The sequence below is a fragment of the Tauraco erythrolophus genome, chromosome 11 (genome assembly GCF_009769465.1).
Source record: "Tauraco erythrolophus isolate bTauEry1 chromosome 11, bTauEry1.pri, whole genome shotgun sequence".
Taxonomy (NCBI): Eukaryota; Metazoa; Chordata; class Aves; order Musophagiformes; family Musophagidae; genus Tauraco; species Tauraco erythrolophus.
The window spans coordinates 16,606,199-16,633,359 of record NC_141475.1 but is presented as its reverse complement, the minus strand read 5'-3'; the positions used below and the strand labels follow the sequence as shown (position 1 = coordinate 16,633,359).

Sequence of the window (27,161 nt, the reverse complement as noted above, 5' to 3'; positions counted from 1 at the left end):
AGCAGAGCAAACACAGTCATAATCCATCCCTACCTTTCCTGCTTTGTGAAAAATCCCATCCATCCCCAGGGAAGCAGGAATGGAAAAAACAGTGGTGTGAACGTGAGGTGAAAGTATAAGACAGAAATCACGGTCCCAGGCTGTGTTTCCCACGTGTTTCTCGCACATCATATGCTAAGTTCAATTTTCCAAAAGCTTTGTTTTATTTTTAAAGGTAACATCTTTATTATTATTATATTTATTAGTTGTTGTTATTATTATTATGCAGAGATGAGAATTTTTTCCCCCTTTGATCACAGAGCAAACAGTTTGCTTTTGAAAATGTTAATGGAGTCCTGATTTAAAACATTTTTTTCTTCACTTTTTTTTTTTTTGTTGTTGTTGTTGGTTTTGTTTTTTAAAACGTTGCAACAGGCAGGATCTGGGGTTCGATTTCCTCGTCCTACACAAAGATTCTGGAGTTCAGACTCCTAGCCACTACCGGTAGGTCCTGCCTTGCTCAGTTGTCGTCATCTCAGTGTGGTTTCGCCAGGTGGGGTGGGTAGGTGGGTGGGAGGGGAGAAGTTGGAAGAAGGGAGGGTATTTATCAGCTATGTCGAGTCTTGGTTAACAACTTTGCCTCCATTCATGGTTGGTGTCCCTGAACTTTTTCTCGAGCGTCCTTGTTTTTCTCCAATTTCATGCAGCGATGGCTCTCTGTACATGCACACTGCAAACAGAAAAGACACCCATTAACAGCCTTGAAGTCACAGATATTAGTGACCATAATGAATTATTTCTTTGCATATGAGGCTGAAATTCCAGCCCCAGTACAAAAACACACACACACGCTTACGGAAACCTCAGTGACCCAGTAGTAGATTCTGTTACCAAGCAGGATCTGTTACCTGCCCTCACTGCCAGTCAGATCCCTCTCCAGTTTCTGGATCCTTCCAAAGGCACAGATAGAAATGGGGGATTTCTCACAGATAAGTCTTTCTAGGTTTTCTGTGCTTTACTGTTTTTTTCATGTTATATTAATGTATAAAAAATAAACATTCCACTTCACAGCACTGTGTATTATCTCGAGATGCTGTTTATCACCTAATAACAGGTCCAAGAATTACCCAGTCTCCAGTCCTTAACCTCCAACAAGAAGCCCTTGTGAGTCTTGAATCAAACCCATGCTTGCATCTGAGCCATCCAAGCCTTCTGGGTGTTAAGCTTTGGATCTGGAAGTGGTGACTCAAGCCCATTTGGCTCCTTCAGCCAAGAGCTCTGCTCTCAGCACTTCTTGTTTTTAATCCCTGCAAATCAAGACAGCCACGGCCAAGGCCATGGGCAGACACACAGGGATGAATTAAGCGACAGCAAGCCAGGAGCCATCCTAGCTCTGTGTGGTCACCTGGCAGCACCTGAGAACAGGGTGGATGGAGGGCACCTTCTCTCCAGACCCTGGCTAAGCAAAGTGTGCCCTATAAAAACGTACTTGCTGGAGCCTAGACAGCCTGAGAAGGCAACGTCTGCCCAACGCATGGCACATCCCCATGTCCTGTGCAGCCTGAAGCATTTATCCAGCTCACCACGGAGACTAAGTACTAATGGCTGTCCTTGTGCCGTGTGAGGTGTGCCAGTGCAAGGGCCCACATGGAGTGGCTCAGCAGCTCACTCCAAAAGGAGCATCTCTGATGAGCTCATTGCAAACGTGGTGGGGTGTAGATGTGAGTGAAATACTGAGGCATCTCAAGGGCAGGCATATTGGAGTTGAGAACTTGAGGTCTAGACTGCAAATATCATGCCTGGATCTTTGCAAAAAATTAGAACAGAACAAAATGATTGTGTACTGCTTCATTTTGTAAAGCTGTCACGTCACAGACAATGGCACAGAGCTCAAACACAAGGGACAGAGTCCATTGGGTTTTGGTTCCAGGCAATCAACGAGAACAAAATTTAAAAAATTATCTGAAGAAATGAAAAAAATACCCCATGAATAAAAAGGCAATGTAAGTGCTTATATTTATAACCTCCCTTGATTTGCAAATAAATCCTGGCAATTTGAGGAAGGCTGCAAATGACATTATTGCTCTGCATTTTACTCCTAGCTAGATAAACAGTTATAGCAGTTCGCAACAATACAGGACAGAGATAAAATGCAGTCAACTGTGTATTAATAGGAGGGATATTGCATTGAATATATGAGCAGTGAAAAAATATTACTTTTCTCATAAAGCATTTTTCATGCAAGGCCTTCAAAGCAGTTTAAACAGAGACACTAGCTGGGCCTCCCAGTGTGGCTGCAAGGCAAGTGCTGCTCTGCCAACTGTTATTGCTACCGGAGCCATTTTTTGATGAAAATGAGCAAAAAAAGAAAATGAATGACTTGTCCCATGGGTCTGGGCCAGGATGTGCAATGCCAGGATGTGCAATGCCAGGACTGCCCGTCAGCTGCCCAGACTATCGGTGCTGTCTGAATGCTGCAAAAAAAACGTGTAGCAAGGTGGCAATAGAAGGAAAAGGGACCTTGTGCCCCCTTTCAGCGGCTGAGCTGCCCCTTGTACCTTGGTGAGTGTCACCCAACAACCTGGCGAAGATGAATTTGCCTCTTGTGTTGTGTGTGGCAAAGCACCTAACAAAATCTTAAAGAACAGTATGAAAAGGTTAACAACTTAGGAAAACCTGTGCTCCTGTGATTGCTTGGCCTGAGTTGCAGAGCCTTTTAATGAACGCTGAGGATCACTTCTGTGATCAACCTTATTTTCTGACATGATGTTTACCCTGTAGAGTTGGGTATTTGTGCCGGCATTGCCCCAGTGCCCCTGATGTCCCATACACAAAGTTCTGCCTTAAGTGCAGTGTTATCTACACCCTGACCTCTCTGGTCCCAAGCTAGAGGTAGAGGGACCTTGTGAGCTCTTCCCTTGAGGCAGCTGCATGTACTAAGCTCACCTTAAGCTGCGTCCGTCCCCAATAACCCATTGGGCTGGAGCAGATGCTTAAGCACAAAGGCTGAGCCTGAGCAAAGCCCACAGCCACAGCACCACAGCCTTTCTTCAGCTCCCTGCCTCTCACCACGGCCTTTGGGCGAAAACGTCAAGCTGCTAACAAGGCCCAGAGAGTAATGAATATAAATCAGGCTACAGAAGTAAACAACGTTTGCAGCTAAAAATTAAGGAAACCCTGTACCTAGCAAGAAAATAGGACAGGAGTTATAAGTTTATCTTCCAGTCTAGTGCATGATACCAGTACTGACATGGGGCACGGCTGGAGGTTGCTCACACTGCTCGTCAGACAGAGCTATCAAAGCCTCTGTACCAGGCAGGCCATGCCAGAAAACTGGCAGCAGCATAGGACAAGTGTATTTTCAGTATTTAGATACACCTACAGTATCAGGGTAGACAGTATTTATATGGCATTGTGCACAAGACAGTGCCTGGATATCCTCCTGCACAAGAGGCTCGTGTGTGAGCTAAGCTGTGTCTGCCAACCCGCCTGCACTGCGACACACAGATGTGTGAGCGGAGGGACACACGGGTGCGTGTGTGCACAGCCGCACACGTGGGGGGTTAAGGACAGTGTGACATGCTGTGCGACAGGCTCTTGGACTGAACTTTGCTATTCCTCGTACTGAGGAAGCTCGAGCGTGACTCATGCGCAGAGACGTTAGTCATGGACTGGGGAGGGGAGTGTTTGCAAATGGACTGCGGTGAGTGCTCGGATCTTCCCAGCTCTAAAGTACATCTTTGTGGTTCAGGACCAGCAGCACTCACTGACAGGTCTGTGTGTGTGTGTGGACACACTGCCCCTGTCACCTGCATCAAGGCAAACTAGCAGCAGCGTGACAGTCAGCATGCCCAGATGCTTGGGAGGTGGTGCACACAGCACAAGGTGGCTTTGGAAGGATGAACAATTTGGCTAGGGCAAGAGACCCCTCCCTGCTTTGCCTTGCTTCTCCCACCCACCCACACCTACCCACCCAGCCAAATACAACCCTTAACGTCTAGAAACCAAGCTGATGCTTTGGAGCTTCAATCAGATAATCAGCTTCTCTGTCCCAGATTCTAATCAACACATCGATATTCATCCTTTAATTGAAAAATGCTGTTGGCTTGATCTGCTGAAGAGCCACAGGCATAAATGGAAGGGGCCGAGTGGGAGGGGAGCTGTGGCCACGTCTGGTTCTTGAGGCTTTCGTCTGGTTCTTGAGGCTTTTGGTTCCCGGCTTCCCGGCAGTGCCTGCCATTCTCGTGCACAAGGAAACAACTTTGCACAAAGAAACAACTTACTGATTAGGCAGGAAGGAGCCTGGGCGTACAAGCAAGGGGGAAGGGGGTGGTGGGAAGTATCCTTCCCGAAGGGCAAAGCATGGAGGGGGCTGCCTGTCACCCAGGAACAGCTCAATCTCTCGCCTATGTGCCGGCGCAGGATCCCAGCCTCACTTCTGCATGCCAGGCACTGGCACACCACCCACACAGCAAAACCCAGATCACCCTCTGCAGCTTCCCCAGGCATCAGGGACTGCCTGAGATTAGGAAGCACGCACCGTTTTGTGTCCTGATCCTAGCACTTCTCACTCAGCATCTCTGCCAGCTGAGGAGGTTCAGGGGATGCAACAAACTCCATTTCCCTTCTCTAGAATAAAGTGACAAGATTATTAAAGGACCTTAGACATATCTCATCCATCCAGCTTCCCTCCTGGCCTTCCCTGCCCCAGACCCTAGCGAGTTAGGAGGAACGCAATTTTTCCCAAGTTGAGGTTTATCAGGCAGCAGGTCGTTAGCCCAGCAGGACGGCCAGCGCCCCGACGGCAGCCCAGATCGGTGTCTGGGCAGGGCTGGGCACACAGCCCCTGGCTGGCAGCCCAGGAGATGGGCTCCTGCCCTTGATGGCTGCCACAGCTTGGGGTGTCGGTATCTGCAGCAGAGGCTGCATTAGCTAACGCTTCGATGGAGAGAATTAATTATCTGAGCAGCAGCCAGGGGCAGGAGGGAGCGAGTGATTATGCACCCTCGTTTTCTGCCTCTAATTACTGTGTTCTAAACGCGATCCCAGCTGATGCGTTTCAGGGCGTTGGAGCTCGCCGTCTATTTGGCAGCTAAACGTGCAGGATGCTACCAGATGGAATCACAGTTTGTTCAGGTAAGAAACGCAGAACAGGATGATAAAAAGCCAAGCAAAAGCATGGTTAAAATACATTGCATTTGCCATCTAATAAGATGATAAGGAGTTTGATAGATGAACAAGTGAGTGAATGAGGTACTAAGAACTTACCAAAGCCTCCTCACTTGAAAGACAGACCCAAAAGTGTTAACAAAGACTGATAAAGAGTGTGGGGTTTGTTTGGTTTTTTTTTAAAGAACACTTTTTAGGATGCTTTGTGGATTAAGGTGATACCTCCCAAGTATTTTCACTAGGCTTATCGCCTCTTCCTACTCAACAGTGTCTTGTACTTCTTTGCAACATCTGAGGACTCTGCTTTAACAAAACTGGGATGTTGCCTCCCTGGTAAAACACACTGGGAAACACTTCGCTGCCGTTCCTTCCAGATGGATATTCATCGGTGGTAGTAAATGGATCAGACTAGTCATTAACAGGTCACCTTCATATCTGAGATGTGTTCACATCATGAGGGCTGAAGCACTACGAGTTTGGAGTAGGGGCAGCTCTGCTGACTCAGACTGAGGATGAGTAGTCTTCTGCTTTATGTGGCCAGATTTGCCACTTCAAATGCGTTCTGGCTTGGGCCAGGTGAGAGATGAAGCTGCACAGCCCAAGTCACAGAAGGCAAAGGCAGGGACTGGGAGAATGAAGAACCTCCCACTGTAGGAGAAGATCAGGTTCGAGACTATCTAAAGAACCTGAAGGTGGACAAGTCCATGGGACCTGATGAGGTGCATCCACGGGTCTCGAGGGAACTGGCGGATGAAGTTGCTAAGCCATTATCCATCATATTTCAGAAGTCGTGGCAATCTGGTGAAGTTCCCAATGACTGGAAAAGGGGAAACACAGCCCCCATTTTTAAAAAGGGAAAAAAAGAAGACCCAGGGAACTACAGGTCAGTCAGTCTCACCTCTGTGCCCAGCAAGATCATGGAGCAGATCCTCCTGGCGACTATGCTAAGGCACATAGAAAATAAGGTGGTGATTGGTGACAGCCAACATGGCTTCACTAAGGGCAAATCCTGCCTGACTAATTTGGTGGCCTTCTATGATGAGGTTACAGCATTGATGGATAGGGGAAGAGCAACTGACACCGTCTACCTGGACTTATCCAAAGCATTTGATACTGTCCCACACGACATCCTTGTCTCTAAACTGGAAAGACATGGTTTTGATGGATGGACCACTCGATGGATAAGGAATTGGCTGGATGGTCGCACTCAAAGAGTTGTGGTCAACGGTTCAATGTCCAAGTGGAGGCCAGTGACGAGTGGTGTTTTTCAGGGGTCAGTACTGGGGCCAGTGCTATTTAAGATCTTTGTTGGTGACATGGACAGTGGCATTGAGTGCACCCTCAGCAAGTTTGCAGATGACACCAAATTGTGTGGTGTTGTGGACACGCTGGAGGGAAGGAATGCCATCCAGAGGGACCTCAACAGGCTGGGGAGGTGGGCCTGTGAGAACCTCATGAAGTATCAACAAGGCCAAGGGTTTCCCTGTCCATGGCAGGGGGGTTGGAACTAGATGATCTTTGAGGTCCCTTCCAACCCTAACCATTCTATGATTCTATGAAAAGTAGCTCTTTTAGGAGAGCAAACTGGAAATGATGTCTTCAAGGAGAAGGAAATGTAAATAACAGAGCACATCCATGATAAGCATCTGACAAAATTCTCGCTTAAGCGACTGGAAAAGTCCTCCATTGTTTGAGATGGGTTCGGATATTTAAAAGAAGAAGAGGTGCCCTGGAAGGTAGTGTTTGTCCAGCACTAATCACTACAGACACTTAAAGAGACTGAAATTGCTTTAAAAGATTGCTTGGTGTCCAAGTGACAATTATACTCAAGCTAATTTCTTGTGCAGTCTGGTTCAATCTATATGTCTGCACTTTAAGGGCTCATTTAGCTTGAACGATCAGTGATCAGAAATAAAAATATCAAAAGAAATGTGTTGTGTATGTGTGTTTTTAACCAAAACTGGCATCACACAGTACATTAACTGCTGCCTGCGAGGCTGTTTGCCTTGGCTTTGCCTGTGCACAGATGGGAGAGGAACGTAACGTTTCCCCTGTTATTACTTACTAAGTTTTCTGTGCTTTTATATTGATTAAGCTTAATGCTATTTCCAAAAACAAACAAATCCTACCTACACTAAACTAAAAAAACCCTCCTGCCAACCAAAAGCCAAAACTTTTCCAGTTGGTATCCCGTGAGTTTTGCACAGAACACTTCCAGCATCCTGACCACCTACTGGAGTCAAAACATTCTGTAGGATTAGGATGGCATAAAGCTGTAGCCGCTAAAAGCCATAGATAACACACATACGTACACACACAGATACCACTGTATACGTATGCACATGTACACATATCATAGAATCACAGAATGAATGGTTTGAGTTGGAAGAGACCTTAAAGATCATCTAGTTCCAACCCCCCTGTCATGGGCAGGGACACCTTCCACTAGATCAGGTTGCTCAAAGCCTCATCCAGCCTGGTCTTATATGTAGCCCTTAGAAATTATCTGGGAGGATATTTCATATTTATTTATTAGCTTATTGCCCATTTGCAACTTTGAGGAGAGGACTTCTGAATTATGAAAGGAGTATGAAGCAACGGGAGCCAAATGAGCTCTGGGAGCAATCTGGGATTTTTTGTGTTTCCTTTCTCTGTGAACGCTCCCTGCATAATTTTTCTGCACACGGCAAACAACTGGGAAGTTTCATCTCAAGAGATAATTGCTATTGAAGTGGTGGGTGAAGTGATTCCTAGCAATGTATGTAACACCTCTTCTTCCTAGGGGACCAGATTCCTCCTTGCATCCATCACTGTGCCAGCCATCATGTGCCAGGGCTAATGCCCGTGGTGGTACTGAAGCAAAAGGAAACCTGGGCATGTTACTGCAGATGGAAGCTGAAAAGTACTGGCCTGAATAAGCAGCAAAGCCCACATGCTGGAGCATGCCACAGCATTTAGCAGAAGGGACATAGAAATACACAGGGAATGCTTTGAATACTTCCTTAGAGCCATGACAAAGAGAAAGAAGCTGTTAAAACAGGGAAGAAATTGCCCCTTTTCTGTAACATCTCTGCTTGCAAGCTCTGCTCGCGGAGACTTTGATGGATGCAGCACAGAGAAGTCACATGCAGCTGAGTGCGTTTTACTCCAACCCTCCCCACAAGCCTCTGCTACCTACAATGAATCTCAGGCTTGGGAACAGAGTCCTCCGTCTGGAGTCACAGTCCCAGACAGCTGAATGCTTTGGGAGGCTGACACGTGCCTCGGCTTGGGCGACTGCCAGCTCTTTGATGCAGCAGCACTCAGAGAGGCTGACTGCAAAGCATGTGGAGGAGGGAAGGGGTGGAGGAGCCCTTAATTTGGCTGCCAACTTGCAAAGCGCTCACTCGCTCGGGAGGTTATGTGACAGCTGTGATTGAAGCAAGCGTGGGAGGATGCAACCGCAGGAAGGGGAAGCTCTCGGGTTGGGCTGGGTTCGTCAAAATGAAAGCCAGGGCGGCATTTGCTGCAATGAGAACTCCGCTGTGGGTCAGGCACCTCTATTAGGGCAAGACTTTCCACGAGGAGAACCACAGGAATGGTCTAGTTTAGTGTGTGCAGAAGACAACTATCAAGCCATTCAGCAGACGCCACGCACGCTACATCAGAAAAGCCTGGATTCAAAGGAACTCACTGATCAGTGCCAACATCCAGCCAAGCAGCAAAGAAATACCAGAAGGAGCTGGAAACGCAACTGTGAAAGCTAGTGCTTGCGAAAGACTTTCCTCTGAGGCAAGGCAGGAGAGGAGGCGGCAGAAGAGAAGCTGGTGACTGACCCCATGCCTGAAGCAGACCCTGTTCCTTAGCAAAACTCAACAAGGGCTTAGGGCACCAATCCCACTAATGCCTCAGATAAACAAGAACAGACTCCCAGCTGCAGAAAAGCTGCTGAAAATAAGCATAGGGCAAGAGGCTTCAGGCCGTTCTCTGCTCTTCCAATATCTCCATCTCCTGTGCAAAGGCCACAGATACTCTGAGCTGAATTTCTCTCATCATGCCATTGCTTCAGTGGTTCAACAGCTGATCTCAGCCTGCCTTCCTGAACCGGCCTTTCACTCACACACGCACGCTCGTTTGCCTCTACACCTTAGCCAGGAAGCAGTTAAAAGAGTGACTAGTGCACGGACTTCGCTGTGGCCTCCACCTCTTGTGAGTGGTACCTGTCAAGAAAGCATCAGTTCATTCCTTCTCTCCACGTGTCCAGCCCTGACCCCACACCCAATGTGGGGCAGTGAGAGGAGCTGAGGCCAGCTCCAAGCTGCTGTTTCCCTGAGGTGGCCACTGGCAGGTCCAAGATGGGGTCAGAAATGTATACCTAGTTCGGGTATTGAAAAGTAGTGCTTTTTCCAAGCAACAGGAAAAAAGAGGTCTCCTTGTTTCCAGAGTCGAGTTAGTATCTGTTAAGTACTAGGCTCATCACACTGCGTCTTTCCGTTTGCCAGAGGCCAGCCCATAAAAAGCAAAATGCCCTGGCACGAGCCTGTGGCACATGTCAGGAGTGCCCAGCCAGCAGCAGGAAGGCAGAACTTCAACTTTATGACTTTCACTGAAGCCTCATGCTGTGATGAAGACATATGGCGTGACAGCATCTCACCTAACTTTGGACACCTACAATAAAGTTTCTCTGTCCCCCAGGGACTAACAAGATGTCTTTACATATGAGAAAAAACAGAATTAAGTCATCTTAGGGTAGATATATAAAGTAGATCCACAGCTGTGCTGGTAGGACCCATTTCTCTTCTGTTACTATAAACAGAGCATCGGAGTCTAAAATCAGGTGAGATAAATCCTGTCTCTACTGACTCTACGTGGGACTGGAAACCCACTGAATGATGGGAAAATCCTCACAGAGAACCCAATGTTATGGTCACTGCTGGATTGGGTTCCTTCTGAACTGCTGTCGGCTCGAGGGCTGCTTTCCCTTCCCAGTAACTTCTCATGTTGCTTGGCTTTTAAAGTCATCCTTCAGCACCCCAAGGCTGAGAAATCCCCTTGAGATGATGTGCAAAGTTTATTATGTGGGAAGGAAAGCAGATGAAATGCCAACAGTGCAGCCCAGCACCTTTTTTAAATATTACACATAATTGTCCTTGCTTTCTGGTCTTGTAGTCTAACACTCCCACCCAGGAAGCCCCAAATCTGCAGATGCAAACTCCCCCTCCCCACACCCCACTGACGGAGGGAGCGGGCAGATTCCATACCTTCAATGGGTTTGGGTACAAAATGTGATGAGGGTTTGGTTTTTTTCACTCGGTTCCCCTTCATAATTTGACCTTCTTTATTGAGTCCCAGGAACCACGCTCGGCCAGATTCTTGCTGCCGGTACAGCGTGGAAGAGTAAATAACATAGTAGTTTTCAAAGACAGATTCCTTAAATTTGCACTCTGGTGTGAAAACATCCTGCAGTGAGAGAGAGAGAAGAAAAAGCAATGGAAGGAATTAATCACTGATCTCCTAAATTAGGCATCACTGAGCGATACACGACGGTCACGCATTGCAGTTAGTTTAACAATGGAAAACAACAGGCATCAGCAATACCAGCTCCCAGCAATAACACACATCTAGAAAACTCCCCACGGAAAGAAAAGGCTCTCCTTCGTGGTTTGCAAAACAGCCTACAGTGAACAGGCATGAAAAACGTGCAGGAAAAATCAGGAATTTGCCAGGATTTACACTGAAATACTAAGCAAGAAGAAAAAAAGAGAGCTGAAAAGCAAAGAGCCAGCCTTGCTGCTCTTCTGCTGCTCCCAATGCCTTCCCTGGCTTTGCTCTTACCATCCCCGTGATGGGCAAGAAATGTGCAATGGTCGTTGTCTATAACACTGAGGCTTCTTCAAATTCTTATGGGTAAAGGCGGTTTATCAGGGGCGTTTAGTGGATTTGGAGAAATGGGAATACAAAAGCAAGTAAACTATTTATTCTCAAAAGCGATGGGAGGAAATGCTGGCACAAAGCCTGGAAATCTTTCAGTAAAGAGAAAGAAGTAATTTTAAAGATTTCTGACACGAGTATTTCTTCATGTACTAAGAACTGGTCCCACACCTGCCGAGGAACTGACAGGCCCGGGACACCCCCTGAGCCGGGGCTGGCTGGGCCTTTGCCACTTGCGTAGCTTTGCAGAAAGTCTCAAGGAGGAAACTACACTCCGCTACGGACCAAAACTTGTCATGTCCCAGTAAGATTTTAACAAAAGCGAAATATTCTATCTCTTCTAAAAGAGCTGGCTGGCCAGGGGACTCGGTGGCAGTGGGCTCCCAAACCTTAACTGAGTCAGATATGGTTGTTGGTGAGTTTTTTCCCAGACTTTGATTTTGAGCAGAAAATTCATCCTGGCCAAACAAATTCACTCACTGGGTTTCTTAAAACTATGACATTCTTGCAAGAAAATCTCAAGCCACAATGAATACGCCTTTTCTGAAGAACTGTTTTAACAACAAAATCCCTTCTTGTAGGACCCAGACAAGGCATCTCAGAGCCCTGTGAGTGAAGGCAGGTGCTGCTACAGGTGAATGATGCTCTCTCCCAAGCCTTTGCCACTTAGAAGTTTTCGGGAGTTTCTCCTACCTTGCTAATGGAAAACCCATGACCGACATCTGAGCAAAGCATCTGGAGTAATGCCACATACTTACTGCAGACCTCATTTAAGAGAGAACATTTTGAACATTCAGCAACACTCAGGTATGGGTTCCCAAGCGCTTTGAGGGTTATATAAAGTGTTGCTGGTCTGACAATAAATCCAGCGAGCAACAGACCTACAGAGCCAGGCAGGCTTGAAGCCGCAGAAGATAAAGCACAGCAGAAAGCGCGGAGCCATGCTGCACACGTGAAGTTTGCATCAATCATTAGCGCCACACAGATAAAACCACCGTCAGCCCAATGGGTCATTTTGCCCTGTCTGAGGGAGTCTTCCTTGCTGGAGAAATAAATATTTTTGAGAGAGTGAAACAAGTTTAAGAGAGATCTAGATGACTTAGAGCACTATAAAACAGTGTTTGAAGTAGCTTCCCAGAAGATCAGTGTTTAAGCACTCCTTAAATCTGCTCTTTATCTTCAGGCTTTGTCTTGACTCAGAAGATGCAGCTCAACTAGGAAACAGGAAGTCTGCAGTGGCTGCAAACTTCCCATCTCCCGGACTTTCCTGGGTATCAGGCTCAACCAGGCAGTCAGCCTCACGATGGAGAGCATCTCCAAAACCAAACCAGACAACTCAATCCCTTTTCCCATGCCTTTGTTCCTCCATCAATGAAAACTTATCAAGAAAATTCCCTTTAAGGGGACCAAAAAGCCAATAGGCTGTGAAAGATAGCTACCAACTTGACCGAAACATGGAACTTACTGTGCATGAGAGATCTGGATTTTCAATGTCTGTTTTAATTTCAGTGTGGAACAAAGACTATCTTTTATCTTCAATGAAGAAGAAATATAAAAGTTGATGCATTTTGAAAAATGTTGTTTCAGAAACAAAACACATCTAGATTTAAAAGTTATCAAAAAGCAAGTTTTAAGATAAATATCTATTTTAAAATTACCACAGTAGAATATTTTACGACATACAGCAGTAGTTCATAAAAGTGGATGCTGTATTGTATATCCACTCGTACCAATAAAGCAGTAAAATTATATTATTTTAAACAAATGTATTTAAAGATACCAACCTAATGAAGATTTAAGAAAAATAAAGAAAAAACAGAGATTTCCTTTAAATGTTTAAGCTCCCCCACAAGTAAACAAAACTGTGCCATTGTTTTTGAGAGTTGGCTGGTTGATTCCTCATCCCCCACAATTCAGCTGAAATAGCACTTCAGGACACTAACCATGGCAACACCACCAAGAAACATCCCAGCTCTGTCCATTTGGCAGTCTAGAAAACCCACAGATTTGACAGCTAAGTTCTAGTTAAATAGTGCCATTTTTATTCGTTATTATTAATATCCTCCTTCTTATGTGTATCACCTCATCAGCAACAGCTAGTGTCCCACTGTGCCACGTGGGGACAAACACGCACCGGGACGCAATTCATCCTACCATCGAATTGACACGCCGCAGGGTCTTCACAGGTTAGAGCACCAGGAATCTTTGGTACAGGCACTACCACATGTAGATGTGACACAAAGAACAAATAGATGGAGAAGGAAAAGCCAGTTGAGCAGAAAGAAGATGACACAGACAAGCAGGACACAGGCCACTCTCCCAAGCACCGCCTGGGGATATTTGGACTGTCCTCTCAATCTGTTTAATGTGCAAACCCTTACATTTTTCTTCATTGACATCTTCTTGATGGCCAACATCAAGCCTTCAGCTACATCATGTCACTTAGTTTCTGCATGTGCCTCTTGCTAATGGCTTTGGGGCTACCAATAACAAAAACCTCTCTACAAGCTTTACTGTCAAAATTAATTGTGGCAATTACGTCAAATCAGGTGGGAACTGCTGTTTCAGTTGTCTTGGGCTGAGAAGAGCTGGGAAGAAAGGAAAGTGCAGGTGAGCGTAACAGGCTTCACGCTAATGAAGCGGTTCTTAGCGGCCACTGCTGCACAGACTGAAATCTGAGATAACTGAAAGTACTTTTGGAAAATCACTCATCTATTGGCCAGACCTCTGGGGTATGCAAGCTTTTTTGTTTGTTTTGTTTTTTTAAGATGAATCCACTGTTGATGAAATGCGATTGATGAGCAGACCTGGAGTCCAATACTTTCTCTTCATCCCACAGATACAGAGTGGGTATAAACAGCAAAGGGATCCTCGGGCTGTGTCCCCCGTGTGCTGCTGACGGGATGTAGGGACATCCTCCTCCAGAGGGAATGGTATGGGTCAAGTGCACCCATTTCACTCTCTCACTTGGTGCAGAGACCTTTTGAAACAGGCGTGTAACAAACCCTACTCATTTTTTTTCCCAACTCTCTCCTTGATAGAAATAGCATGACCAGCTACAAGACAGTGAGAGGACAGATGGCTTCATCTTTTAATCACTGGTGTTTTGTCAGTCTTTAAACAAAGAAATAAATCGTGACTCTATTTTCTGTACAAACTTCATAGAGCTCCCAGTCCCCTGTCAGCACCGTCATGAACTCAGCTCACTCAGAAAACTCACCAGTTCTCCTCATTAAAAAGCGTGCTTGTGATTTAGAGAAAAAAGGAAATTTGTCTGTTTTTATCTTCATGTGAAAGATGTGTCTTTGACTAAACTATTTTTGTATACAAAGTAAATAAATACATTTATGTTTTTCCTATTTGGAGATTTAGAGCCTGAGGTATTTCGTTAAATGTCTATAGATATTACTGAAAGTGGTTTGAAAAAGCAGATCTTTTAATTGTTAAACTAAAAACCTGCATGAACTATTTGTAAAAGAAATGTTAGCAATTTACATACAAAATCATTAGCATCTGCCTGCAACTTGTTTTCTGTATCTCAATCCAATCCTTTGAACAAAAGGCAATTACAGTAAGAAGAGCAATTAGATTTGCTTTGAAAAACAAACATAGGTCTGGCTTGTGCTAACTCTAATTTTATTGGAAATTGCACAACCTGGAAAAAAATAAAATGATAGCTATCATAGAAAATTAGGGAGACCACATTCAATGACACTTGGAATCAAAGAAGGGAGCTAAATGGATGCAGCTGCCATTTGAGGGGGATTCAATGTGCTAGACCTGCTCAGGGAGGGTATAAGGTACGCCATGCATGGCCCCAAAAGCTATTTCTGGTTTAGAAAAACAAGATGCTTCATTTATCCTTGATCCCAGCAGTGTCTCTTGCCACCTGTAGATGGAAACGTGGACGTGACTGGTAGGCACAAGCCAATTTCTGCATCACCTGGGCCAGTCTGGTCCTTCAGGGAGGTGTTTGGAATGCCTGGCTCCATCTGCCCTGACCTCTGCAGCACAGGCTGGTGGTGATTTGTGAGACGACAGATTTTTTTTTTTTCTAATCTGCCCCAGCTTTCACCTGCCGTGGTCAGGTAAATCTAACCCAGCCTCTTGGCCTTGAACATAGTAAGTTTGATTGGACTCCTCTTTGCACTTCCGTAAAGCTAGAGAAGCTCCACAGATGTCAGTGGAGAAGCATCGTGCTCAAACCTGTGGATGTGAGGCTGCAGGATATTCAGGGGATGCACTGCCACCCTCGGATGTCTCAGCTCCTTCAAAAAAATGCTGATCCAATGGTGTCACAGCCTCGGTGCAGGCACAGCGCTGCTAGGGCAGCGGAACAGCCCTGGTGCTGCTCTGAGCAAGAGAGAGCAGTGCCAGCCCCTGCTCATGTCAGGCTGGGAGCATCACTGCCACTGGCACCCTGAGCATCCTCAGCCAGGTTCCCCGTAAGCAACAGCAGAGCGCTCCTGGGTACCAATCACGAGGGCGAGTGATTTTCTCCCTTGTTTGCTTAGACCAAGCTCTGACTGGCACAGAAGTCCCTGAAGTCCCCAGACCGTGGCAGAAATGGTGACAGGTTTGTCTGTGCAATGCTCAGGGACAGGAAGGAAGCCAGAAGGAAGGCTGGCACTAGCTGCTGTACCCAAACCCAGCTGCTCACCCAGTGTCCCCCTGGGCTGGGCCACTTGTTTGTACTGCCTGCCATTTCCCTCCAAACATTCTCAAAATTGCCAGATAAATACAGATCTCTTTTTTTTTGTTCCTCAAGATCTCTTTTTATTATAACCCAAAGGAGACTAGCAAATATACACATCCATACGCAAACCTAATGACTTAATAAATTTAGTCACTGAAACTAGCAGCAATAAAAGAAAAAGCCCATTCCACAAGTAGTTTGTGCCATGTTTTAGGAAAGGGATGTTAATTATCAGTGTTGAAATATCTAACTAACACAATCCCAGAGTAACAGTTTTCCTTTGTTTACAGCACTTACGGGTTTCTCTTTTATGTTCTGCACAATTACTGAGCCAGATCTTCAGATGGGTGAAAGCACTAAACAGCACCAAAGTCTATAGCACAGGAAGGCTTCCCTCCCAGAGAATCTGGTTCGGGATACTTAGTGATGTTAGTGTTAATACTTAGAGCTCATCAAGTCATTTAAAACATATTAAGTAGGAATCATAAACATCATCCGAGCTATCAGCAGTGGCATTTCATCGTGGTTGTGGAGGCAGACCACGGAACGACTGGATTGCATTCACTATGTCTGTATAAGGGCTGCTCCATCCCAGGGGAAAGCACGGCATTGCAGAAGAGCATCTGCTTTATGGTGCGCTTTACCCAGTAAAGCCCATTCTGCACTCCCCACTGACTACCTCAGCCAGAAAACTGTTTAATCAACAGCCCTCTGATGCCAGCAGCACCGAGAAGTTCAGCGTCGGTATCAATGCACATAGACCTGTTTGGATAAACAAAGACATCGGATTCTTGAAGACTGCTGGGCTCCCAGAAGAAATGCAGATGTCCAACTCCCATTTAAACTTGTGGATATTCAGAGATTAAACATGCCTTAGAATATCTAAGAATTTGTCACCACAAATGTCATACCATAGCACTTGATCCGGGCATACTTTTATTCCCAGGACAAGTATTGAACCGTGTAGGTCCTGTTCATAGGATAAGCTCTATGCAGACCACAGCGGCATTCCCACAGGCCACGATCGAGTTCAGAGTCCTCCTGCCTCAGCGTAGCTTCTTCCATGACCTAGGGTTGCATCTGTCTGGAAATGCTTTAAAATAATTGTAGCTGAGCTCTCTCTTGGCATGTGATCAAGAACCACAAATGTGAATCCAAACTTTACATCTCATCACATCTTTGTCCAGATGGCAGGTGATATTCTACTGTTCACACTCCAATTTTCCTCCCCCTTCTAGCTCCATAAGAGATTGGTGACAACTCGTCTTGGTGGCCTTTTAGAAGTAGGAGAGAGCAGATACATTTTAAAATAACAAGCTGCTACATGGGAGTGTACAGCCTTGCTGCAGAGCAGATTCACTTGATGAGACAATATGGTATCTGCAAGTATTCTGACTCCACCTGGACCATCTGTGGGTTGAAGGCAGCACATTTTCAAATCGATCACCATCCATGCAGAGCTGGTCTCCAGCTCTGGGAGCTGAGAAGCAGCATTAGCAAGCAATCTAACTTACTGCTTCTGAAAAATATAACTAGAGGGCTACTTGCCCACACCTTTGTGGGAACTCTGTGCTCAAAGTACGTATTTGTTCAGTTGGCTTCATTTTAAAACACCCAAGAAAGAGCTGGAGTGCAAGCCTGCTATGTCTTGTGAGCTGACCCAATATTCCTAGACAGACCAAAAAATCAAGTGCTCTGTAATTAAACTGCAGATCCTTATATGTGGACGCAAACTGTCTTAAAGCACCTTTTGTGCATTGTCTGTCCACCATGCAGGCACATTTTTATGAAGTACTTCATAAAGACAAAAATGCCCAAATTCACTGCATTGGCCTTTGGCTCATGCAATCCTGATAGGAACACAGCTTTCAACTTAATGAGTGCTGACAAGAACATAACTCAAGACGAATCTTCAAGTCGGGCCGTGCACTTCCATACCTCCCTGGAGAGCCTGGGTAGGCTGGGTGTGAGAACAGTCTCCAGGAGTAAGATCAGGGTATCAACGGCTGTGCAGCTCGGTGCCCAGTGTTATCTGGGGAAGGCTGCGCATCGAGCAACTCACTGATGGGGCACACAGAGCAAGTGACACATTCTGTCTTTTGCTTCAGTTTTTCTTAATGATGGACCTCAACTTTGAATTCATGGTTGGATGGAATAAACTTTCATCCTTTCTTTATAAAATATAAGGTATATTTGGATTTTGATTGATGTATTCTTTAATTTTGGATCTTATTTCAAGCTGAAATTTTAAAGCCTTTTAAAATTTGGAGCTGTTATGAACTGGAGTAGTGATGGCAGCATAGCTCATTCACATGACACTTAGCCCATCCAATGCAGCACCACTCTTCTAGGAAAGCAACTGCTTCCTACGAAGGGGATTTTCTGACAGCATTGTCTCTGGTATTGCATTCCTGGCAGCTGGGGGATCTGGTGAAACCTCAGGATAACTTCTAACCTGGGAATCCCAACTCATCCATTGTCTTCTCTACATTCCGTTTTTCTGACAAAGTGTCTGAAATTGGTAACAATGTCATCAACTCTGCTTACTCCAAAACAGTATCCAGAAATACAGCTTTGCATTCAGAGATAACGATCATGAGACAAGATGGGACAAGATGAAGATATGTCAGTTGCATACAAGAAAAACAGATTTCCTAAATTAGCTTTGTACTGCCTCATCTGCTAAAGCCTGAAATAACTATGAAGAAAAATAATAATCTAAGAATCCTAGAAACACAGCCAGATGGGATGCTTTGAACCTGTGATCTTTCTGTGGGGCCAGAGAGAGTTTCTTGGTCTCAATTTCAGCCTGCACACAGGGCACAATAAATTGATTTGTGGCCTTTTGTTACTTTTGCAATATTACTATTTTTATTACAGTTGATGCTAATAAAAACAATGTATAAACTAAAATAATGATTATGCATTTATAAACATGACACTATATTCTTCTGATAGTCAAAAGAAACCTCTTAGTGTAAAATTAGCAGTCAATATTAGATTTAACATACTATTATTTATATTAAAATTACTCTCAAAGGCTCAAACCAGAGTATGAATGCCTTGGGCATTTAATAAAAATGCCATCACCATGACAAGAGTAGAGGGAAGACTTATTTTCTACATTTTTGTGCTGAGATCTTGAGCACTGAAAGACCAACCAGCTTGCCAGGTGTTCGGTAAAACAAGAGGTGTCCGAGTTAGTAGAGAAACTTATTTACCCCAAGTTTCAGTTCAGTTTCTTAGACAAAAGCCCTCTCTTTCTGATATGAGTGGAATAACGCAGTTATAACAACGTCAAGGAGAAAGGGTCTGTGAGTGAGTCCCAGTCCTTATAAGGCAGAGTCTCCAGCGGTTGGTGTTTTATCACACAGACAAAACCAGGCTTGTTCTTACCCAGTGGCACAGAGCTGGGCACGGAGCGCGGGTCTGAAGAAAGAAAATGGCTTTAGCCCAATTTTCTATGTTTTTCGAAGTAACACGTCACGTAGGCAGAAGATAAGAGGAGTTGCCAAGGAGCTCACCAGGCCTATTACAGCCATAAGCTGCTGATGTACTGAGATAGCCTCTGTGCTTTGACTCTTAAACTCAAACTGCAAAGACTCGGTGGAAATACACCATCTCCGACACTCTCCCTATCTTTCCTAGTGCTGGAACGATCTCTCCTGCATTAAACCAATTTCAGAGCTGTCATGACCAGAGCTGGAAATTCAATTCCTTTGCTGCTAAAACTTCTATCCGGAAATTAAGTGCTGCTAGAGTATTAATATTTTGACAGCTTACTGACAAGGTGGCTACAACTGGGCAATTAGCAGCAAGCCCTGTGGTCTAAAGCATCCACTGAGGCTGGGGTGAGCTGGTGTTGGACAGGCAGGATCTTACAACCCAGATGAATGTTATGAAGTGTGACAATTTATGTGGCTTTTCCCTCCTCCTCATACCCATTGCTGCAGCACCTACACAGAGAAAAGGAAAGGTTCATGGCATATTCTTGGATGAAAGCCAGCTCTGCTGCCCACTGGGAGAACCAAAGGGAACCCATTGAGATCTGTGCCTCAAAGCCTGGGTCCCAATGGTGCTACCTTAATATCTGCCAGGGTGACCCCGAGGTGTCTGCCTCACCTCTGCTGGGGGCTGCTGTACCACAGCCAAGCAAACCATATGCCCAACACTTCAAACCTCTTGGACTATCATCCCAGTCACCAGTCAAGGCGGGTACCTGCTACAAAGGCAGATTGTGAAGACAGGCTGCAAGCACGTTTCTGTTGGTCCTGAGCATCATTTACTGCCAGCGGAGAGTTTGTTGGTGAACGCCTGTCATATATCTAAAGCATCAGATTTTAATTCCTGAGAGCAGGCTCCTCTGCTGGTCCTGATTCCTCCACACTCCATGTCCTTGAGCCAGACACTTTGGGCTAGCATCCCATCTAATATTCTTTCAATTGCTCATTGTGTATGAAGGGTCTGTCTTTGGTTGAATACAACAGACAGATATTCAGCCTGAGGAATGAATGAGCCTCCAGCTCCTCAGAACATTTTTGAGAGACAAAGAAAGGAGAAAGAAAGCATTTGGCATGAAGCTCAGGCAGCCCTTTGTTAATTTATTCTCTGGGAATTCAGAAAATCAGCCAACTTTGCTGTGACAGAAGTCCCATGCACACATTGACCACAGTACTTCTGCATAGCCTGGCCTGAAAGAGCTGACAAATCTCACAGCCTGAAACAACTTTACGGAGAAGACTGAGCTTATTTATACCTTGAATGGATTTCCACTGTACTTATGCACTGACAGCCTGACTTGCTTTGTTTCTGTTAGTTTCCTTTTGAAGTGAAATAACCCATGGACAATGCACAAACATTTTGAATCGACCTGAACTATGTCACAGCATAGATCTGACTGTTCCAGTGTATGCAGCCAAGTGACCCATCGTAGCTGATGCTTTGCTTCCCAGGAATCAGACAGATGGAAGTATATCATCAGGGATTTTGCAATAGTGGCTACAGTGAAATTTTTCACTCTGTTGCACACTTTGCTAGAGAACTCAGATTAGCTTTGGCATCTGATCCTGTTCAGAAGCCAACTAATGACTGCAACTTCCAATCTAAGATAATACAGTCACTCTAGAAAGAGTAATATAATACACTAATTCTATTTGGCACAATGCACAGTAAAGCAGGAGACCATTTTATTGTGTTACTAGTATACGGAAGACTGTAACTGTCTTTAAATTATATGACCCAAAATACATCAACAAAGTAACCCAGAGTTAAAAATTGCTATTTCCTATTTGTAGCTACTTATTGCAGCATGCAGTCTCAGTGAGATCCAGGGTTTACAATCAGATCTGTACACATCCGATTTTGTTTTGCAGAGGCTGTCTCTTCAATGCAGGACCAAATGCACAGAGTGAAACGGTTGGTGGTAAGGGCCAGACGCCCGCATTATACACATTTCAGGATGGCTTCAATCCGGTCTAGCTGCCACCTGATCCCACTGCCTGAACATCTGGCACTTTAGGGGCACTCCTGGAGGGCACCCTTCAGTTAAGCTTCATCCAAAAGGAATCCAGTTTGCACAGCCTAAGACCACTCTGTGGTGCAAACCAAAGAGCTGTACGTGAGGGTGAAGGGAGGACTTGCTCCAAAAGCGCGCTCCTGGTCTGAACTAAAACCCTAATCCCAGAGATGGCTGGGATAGCTGGGTTACTGCAATGGGGTATAATAAAGCAGGCATGTGATGGATGTGAAATGTCAGCGACCTGCTGCACATTGGTGATCCTTAAAAGCAGCTGGAGCCCCTGTGCACTCTGATCTAATCACACACTGGAAAACAGGGATGTGAGCAGGATGCTGTAACCTGGGTTGTGGCTGTACACAAGGTCTTCTCCTGACATGTGGAGTCTGCACGTCAAAGTGTTCCTTTATGATCCGAAATGCCTCACAGTCACACTGGGTACAGCAACAGGAAGCCTTCCAAAAGGCACTTTCCACCAACATCCACAAAGAAAAACAGCCACATTAGCAATAACAACAGAAAACGTCAGTTGTTAAACCTGCCTATTTGAATCTCAGTACCTTGCTTGCAGAAAGCATGGAGTTGACTACATATCACAGCTGGGTCCTTCAGAGGTCTGAAACACTTTACTTAGCACAATAAATTTTAAAGAAATCATATTCATCTACTGTAACAAACACATTGGGAGGGGGAAGGAAACCTCAGAGATGTCCTGACTATATCACTTGAAGAAGGAACGTGTCATTACTGCTTTCTTCTATGCTAGTCCAGAAAAGGGGGAGGAAAAAAAAAAAAGAACCAAAAAAAAAAAAAAAAAATAATCCACAAAAGAGAAACCACTTGCTCATGGGCTAACAGTCCTTTCTCACTATCCACAATATTTCATAGTTTTCATATGTTTTCATCAATGCTAAGTCCTGAATCATTAGTGCAGCAACAAGAGCAGGATTGGATCCTCTAAGAATCACTAAAGCTCCACTACACATTCTGTTCAAGGCATAAACACTGATTCACAATGTTTCAATTAAAATGGATATGATCACTTTCATAACAAGGGAAACAAAGGAGAAGATTAGAAGTCCTGTGGGAACATAACTTCTGGTGCTTGGAGAAAAAGACACACAGATAACGTGTCCCAAAGTGTCTGATCTAACTCAATCAAAGGCAGGGACTTCATGCAAGCAGAACGATTTAGCAAAACTCTGTTGTCTGATGATGTATTAATACTAATAGACCTGAACAATCACTTCTGCCCCTAAAGCCTATGGTATCGGGGTCAGCAACAGGCACACAGCATCCCACTCTGTCCAAATCTCCAAATCTGTCACACAGGGCAATGAACAGTGTAGCCATGAATGACTGCCGGTGTATTTCACAACACAAAAGCATTCAGAAGGTGAAAACCTGTGAAGCAGAAATTCAATCAGGCAAGTGGGAGAATGCTTATAAAATCACTGGACTTTATTTACTAGTTTGACACTACTATATCTCTACTGACCTAACCAAAGCATGTCAGCATGCTGCTAATATACACAGAAATACATGCAACAAGCCTGTGTACTTGGAGGAACACACAGAAGGTAAGAGCACCATGGGGATCATTAGACTTAGAAGAGAGCAGTAAAAAAATATGAGGCATGTGAGGCACAAAAGAAAAATAATGAGAGCTGAGATTTTGCTTTTTAAGCTGGTCATAAAAAAAATAAGCTTTCAACTGACAAGGATGCTTTAAAAAGTCTGCTTTCTAAATTTAACTTTGATATTGAAAAGTCTTGGGTTTTGTTCTTTTGTTTTTTTCATTAGCGTAAACCTGATAAAAACCGAGGCGTGATAATCCTGGCGCTACACATTTTCAAAAGCCATTTTTTAGCTCAAGCCTCTTCAGAGAGTGCAGATAGCATTTGCATGGATACAAAGCCCTCGCAGAAAGAATGTTCCTTAAGGGCAGAGCTGGCTGTAGGGTTTAATACGGTAGGAACGGAGATTCAAAATCAGCAACATTCACATTAATAGCCATTAAATTAATTATTAATATCAGGCTCTGGAAGCCAGAAGAAAGACTAGGTTGTTCTGAAGACCTCAACTCTCATAAACTTTGTTGCATGACTTACTTTCAGTTACTGTTCTGAGGGATGGACATTCGTTTTTACGAGTCTTGACATACTCTAAAGGCTTTTGTTCCTTCTTTCCCCCATTTTGTGAATGGGGAAAAACCAGTCTGCGCACCCAGTACTGTCCATATCCAGGAAGCAGGTGCTGTGGTGCAGCACAGCCCATGCTCCGACACAGCAGGACAGAGAGGGTGCAATGTGGAAGAGGCTCCCTGAATTATTTGATCCAGTCCTTGCTATAGCACAACACGAGTTCTCAACAAAGCTCCATTTATAAACCTCTGATTTCTTTCCGCCACAACTCATACTACAAAGCTCGTTTGGAAGCCAGCTGCTCCAAGAGCTACAAATTTCCTGCTTTCCAGCCAAAACCTAGCCCAAAGCCTCCAGTGACACAGGTGTGAGGTTCAGAGGTCTTGAGGGACTCCTGTGGAAAGGCTCTGCAAGGAAGGCAAGTGGGCTCTTCAAAAGAACCGACTGCCTACACGCCACCAGCCAGCCCATCATGGTGCTGCTGCTGGCCACCTCATGACCATGTGAAGCGCCATGTGAAAAGCATGACATCCTGCCTGTGAGGCCAGAGGAACAAGCAGCAGGGTCACAAAAAGCTAACCCGAGCTGCAAACAGATGCCAACAAGGTGGTATTCTGCAATAAAAAGCCCTTTTTCCCCCCACTTGCATCCTGAGCCCTACTGCTGACCTTGATCCATTTAATTACCTCCATAACCAAATTACACTGTAGCAGAATGTAATTATGCAATCAAGTAATGAGCTATGGTTTTGCACTTGGTCTTGTATGCAAAGCCACCTTTGAAGAGGGTGATAAAAGAAGCGATTATTATAAAAGGACAGTGCAGCCCCATGTACCAATTACTGGCCATGATGCAGGGGACAATGTCCGCTGGCAACGCTGATCCATCAGCTGCTTTTCGCAGGCAGCTGGCAACCTTCTCCGTACCGCAGCCTCACAGCCAGCACTGTGGGCTTCATCCCGACGCCAGACATACGCTCACGACAGGCATGCTGTGTGATGGGACAGCATTCCTGAGGATACCGACTTCTCCATCTCTGCTTCAAACACGCTTATTAAAGCTGACTTAAGAAGAGGTGTACTGAGCCAGACAGCAGTCTGGCAGTGGCCAGTAGCAGAGCCTAAGGAAAGGTGTAAAACCGGGGCAAACCTGTAGTGAGAGCTCCTCCTTGCTCCCAGCGATGGGGAGCTCACACCTGCGGATCCGGCAGCAGTGCCCTGGTGCTCAGGGAAAGCATCCAGCTTCCCATGGAAATGCACAAGCGTGGCAGGCATTGTGCGTTCAGAGCAGGGCACGGGAGCTGACGTAGCTCCCCAAGGACAGGCAAGAGGGGTGTGAGCCAGGAGAGGCTTCAGGGGAACGTGACGGGAGGGAGGTTTCCTGATGGGGCTCAGCCTGGAAGAGCAGGTCCAGGACTACACTTGGCTGCCTGTCTTGGAGGAGGCTGCGCCCCTGTCAGACCTCAGCCCGCAGAGAATTCACATTGCATTAGGTTTTGGGGTGGGTAGGAGGAAACAGCAAAAGAGAATGTGACGTTTTAGGGAGAAAATAAATTGCTAAACACAGTTTTGATCATTGTAATGCTTGGCTGTGTCATGCCAGATTCACACAGGCAGCTTGGTGGGACAGAATCAGGATAAATCCCCTAATGCCACAAGTAAGGGTGGAGGTTTGCCCCTTCAGGGAACCGGATGGTGCCTATCAGCAGAGCAACTGAGTATTTTCAGCTACCTCACTCACACAAGGGTCCTACAAGGGATGGACAAAGTCCCACCATGGTGGGGAGGTAAAGGACACAGAGAAACAAGGCCAGTTGCATAAGATTCTTGGAAAGGCTGTGTCAGAGTCAGAACCTGGACTTTCTGAATCCCAGCCCAATGCTTTCAGTGTAAAAGCTTTTCTCTGCCCCATTCAGGCCAGTATGGGAAGGCACTGCCACGCCAGGTAGAGCAGGATCCACTGCAGCCACAAACGTTGCCCTTTACATCCAGTCTGAAGGAAAGCTCCACTCTACAGCACCTTTTGAGCCCAGGAGCCCCAGCACTGAGGCACAACACTGCTGTGGCCTGTGTTTTCTGACTCTAGCAGTAGTACCATCAATGCCTGCGAAACATAAAGTCGTTCGGCAGTGATGCCGAGCACACACACATCAAAAAGCCCCCAAAGGTCCATGGAAATGAATTCCCTATCGTCAGCAGCAGCTTCTCCCTTTGCAAAGATAAATAGCTTTTTATGTATGCAGCGTATGTGCTAGCATGTACTCTACAGCTGACAATGTTCAGCCTCCAGTGTAACTTGTCAAAGCCTGATATGCCTTCCCTTAATCAATGTGGTAAGCTCCTGAACACCATGTGCTCCAAGCAGTGGGCTGTTGTCCCTGTAGGCAAAAGAACGAAGAGCACTGTCATTCTTGCTGCTGCACTTTGACACATGCAGCTCCCAGTGATCAAAAGGCAAAACGGAGCCGGATGCAGCTCACAGCTTCGCCAGCATAATCCCTCTAGGCTGCGGTCCCTCAAATGGCCCCGAGATGAGGTGCTGCCACATCCCTGGGCTCCATGTGAAGACACAAAGCAGAGAAAGCGATGACAGGCAATTCGAGATGGCCACTGCACTTCAAGGGCCTCTTATTGCCCCAGTTCTAATTGTGTTGTTTCTTACTGTTGATTTTGAACTGAATGGGATGAGGGTCATCCCAGCATGAATCAGTCATAAAGCAAATTCCCCCTGTATTAGCTGCTCCGCATCCCTATGCAATGCTGGGACAAAAGATGAATCTGTGCAGACAGTGACTAGAATATTGTAGGGTTAGGAAAATTTATGGCTGGATACTTAGGAGTGTTTATAAGGGGAACCCTTATAAAAACTCATTTATGAATTTTAAAACAATTTATGAGAATCTGAGGACCACGGAGCAGCCGGGGACACCTGAGGTGTGTCAGGCAATCCCGCAGCTCCAGAAGCTGTTTGAAAGCGAGAAGTGTGCACTTGGGGACAGGGCACCAGGGAGATGCGTTGGCATTCACAGGTCAGGCAGAACAACTGCACCGACTGCACTTTCAGGAGAAATGCGCTGGAGACAGCAGGGAAGCACAGTGATTTCATCTTCATAACAGCTGACAATAGCCCTTTCAGGGATGACCCTGCAGGGTGTTTCTTCTCAGGGCTGTTTGGACCAGGAAAGGGATGTGCTCTCTCCCATGCTTTCCAGAATACCAGTTTGCTCTAAAATCCCCAAACAACTTGTTACTTCAGTCTCACAATATGGGCAATGCCACATCATACCAACTTCTTCCCCTTCCTTCAATTCATAACTTACATTATCTTTTTGCCACTTCTGATTCCTCCTTCTTTGCCTGGAGAAGCTGTGGATGCCCCATCCCTGGAAGTGTCCAAGGCCAGATTGGATGAGGCTTTGAGCAACCTGGTCTAGTAGAAGGTATCTCTGCCTATGGCAGGGGGGTTGGGACTAGATGATCTTTAATATCCCTTCCAACACAAACCATTCTATGATTCTTCATTCCCTGGGACTTTATTTCACCACAGCAAGCTTTCATTCCTGAGCCACAGTTTCAGACAAATGAGATCATTCAGAAATTCAGCTGCTCTGCCAGGTACTTCAGGCACAAGTCACACACATTATGTCATACTCTATAAACATTTAGACACAAAGCCCCTTCCATTTCAACTTCAATCGACTGCAAGAAGCAACTTCTCCTTAGCCACTTTCATCATACAGAAACGTGAG

The 27,161-nt window shown here is 45.5% G+C and overlaps 1 protein-coding gene across 2 annotated transcripts in view; it reads right to left on the bottom strand.

Annotated features, from left to right (window-relative positions):
• Positions 1-590: 590 nt before the first annotated feature.
• The window catches only part of FGF12 (fibroblast growth factor 12), a 103,182-nt gene continuing 76,611 nt past the window's right edge, over positions 591-27,161 (bottom strand). For both annotated transcript variants that reach the window (XM_086618170.1, XM_009980082.2), the window contains exons 4-5: positions 10,389-10,587; positions 591-709 (exon numbers count right to left, since the gene is read on the bottom strand). In XM_086618170.1, coding sequence (XP_086474296.1) covers positions 591-709; positions 10,389-10,587 — 318 coding nt within the window. The remainder of the gene's footprint in view (positions 710-10,388; positions 10,588-27,161) is intronic.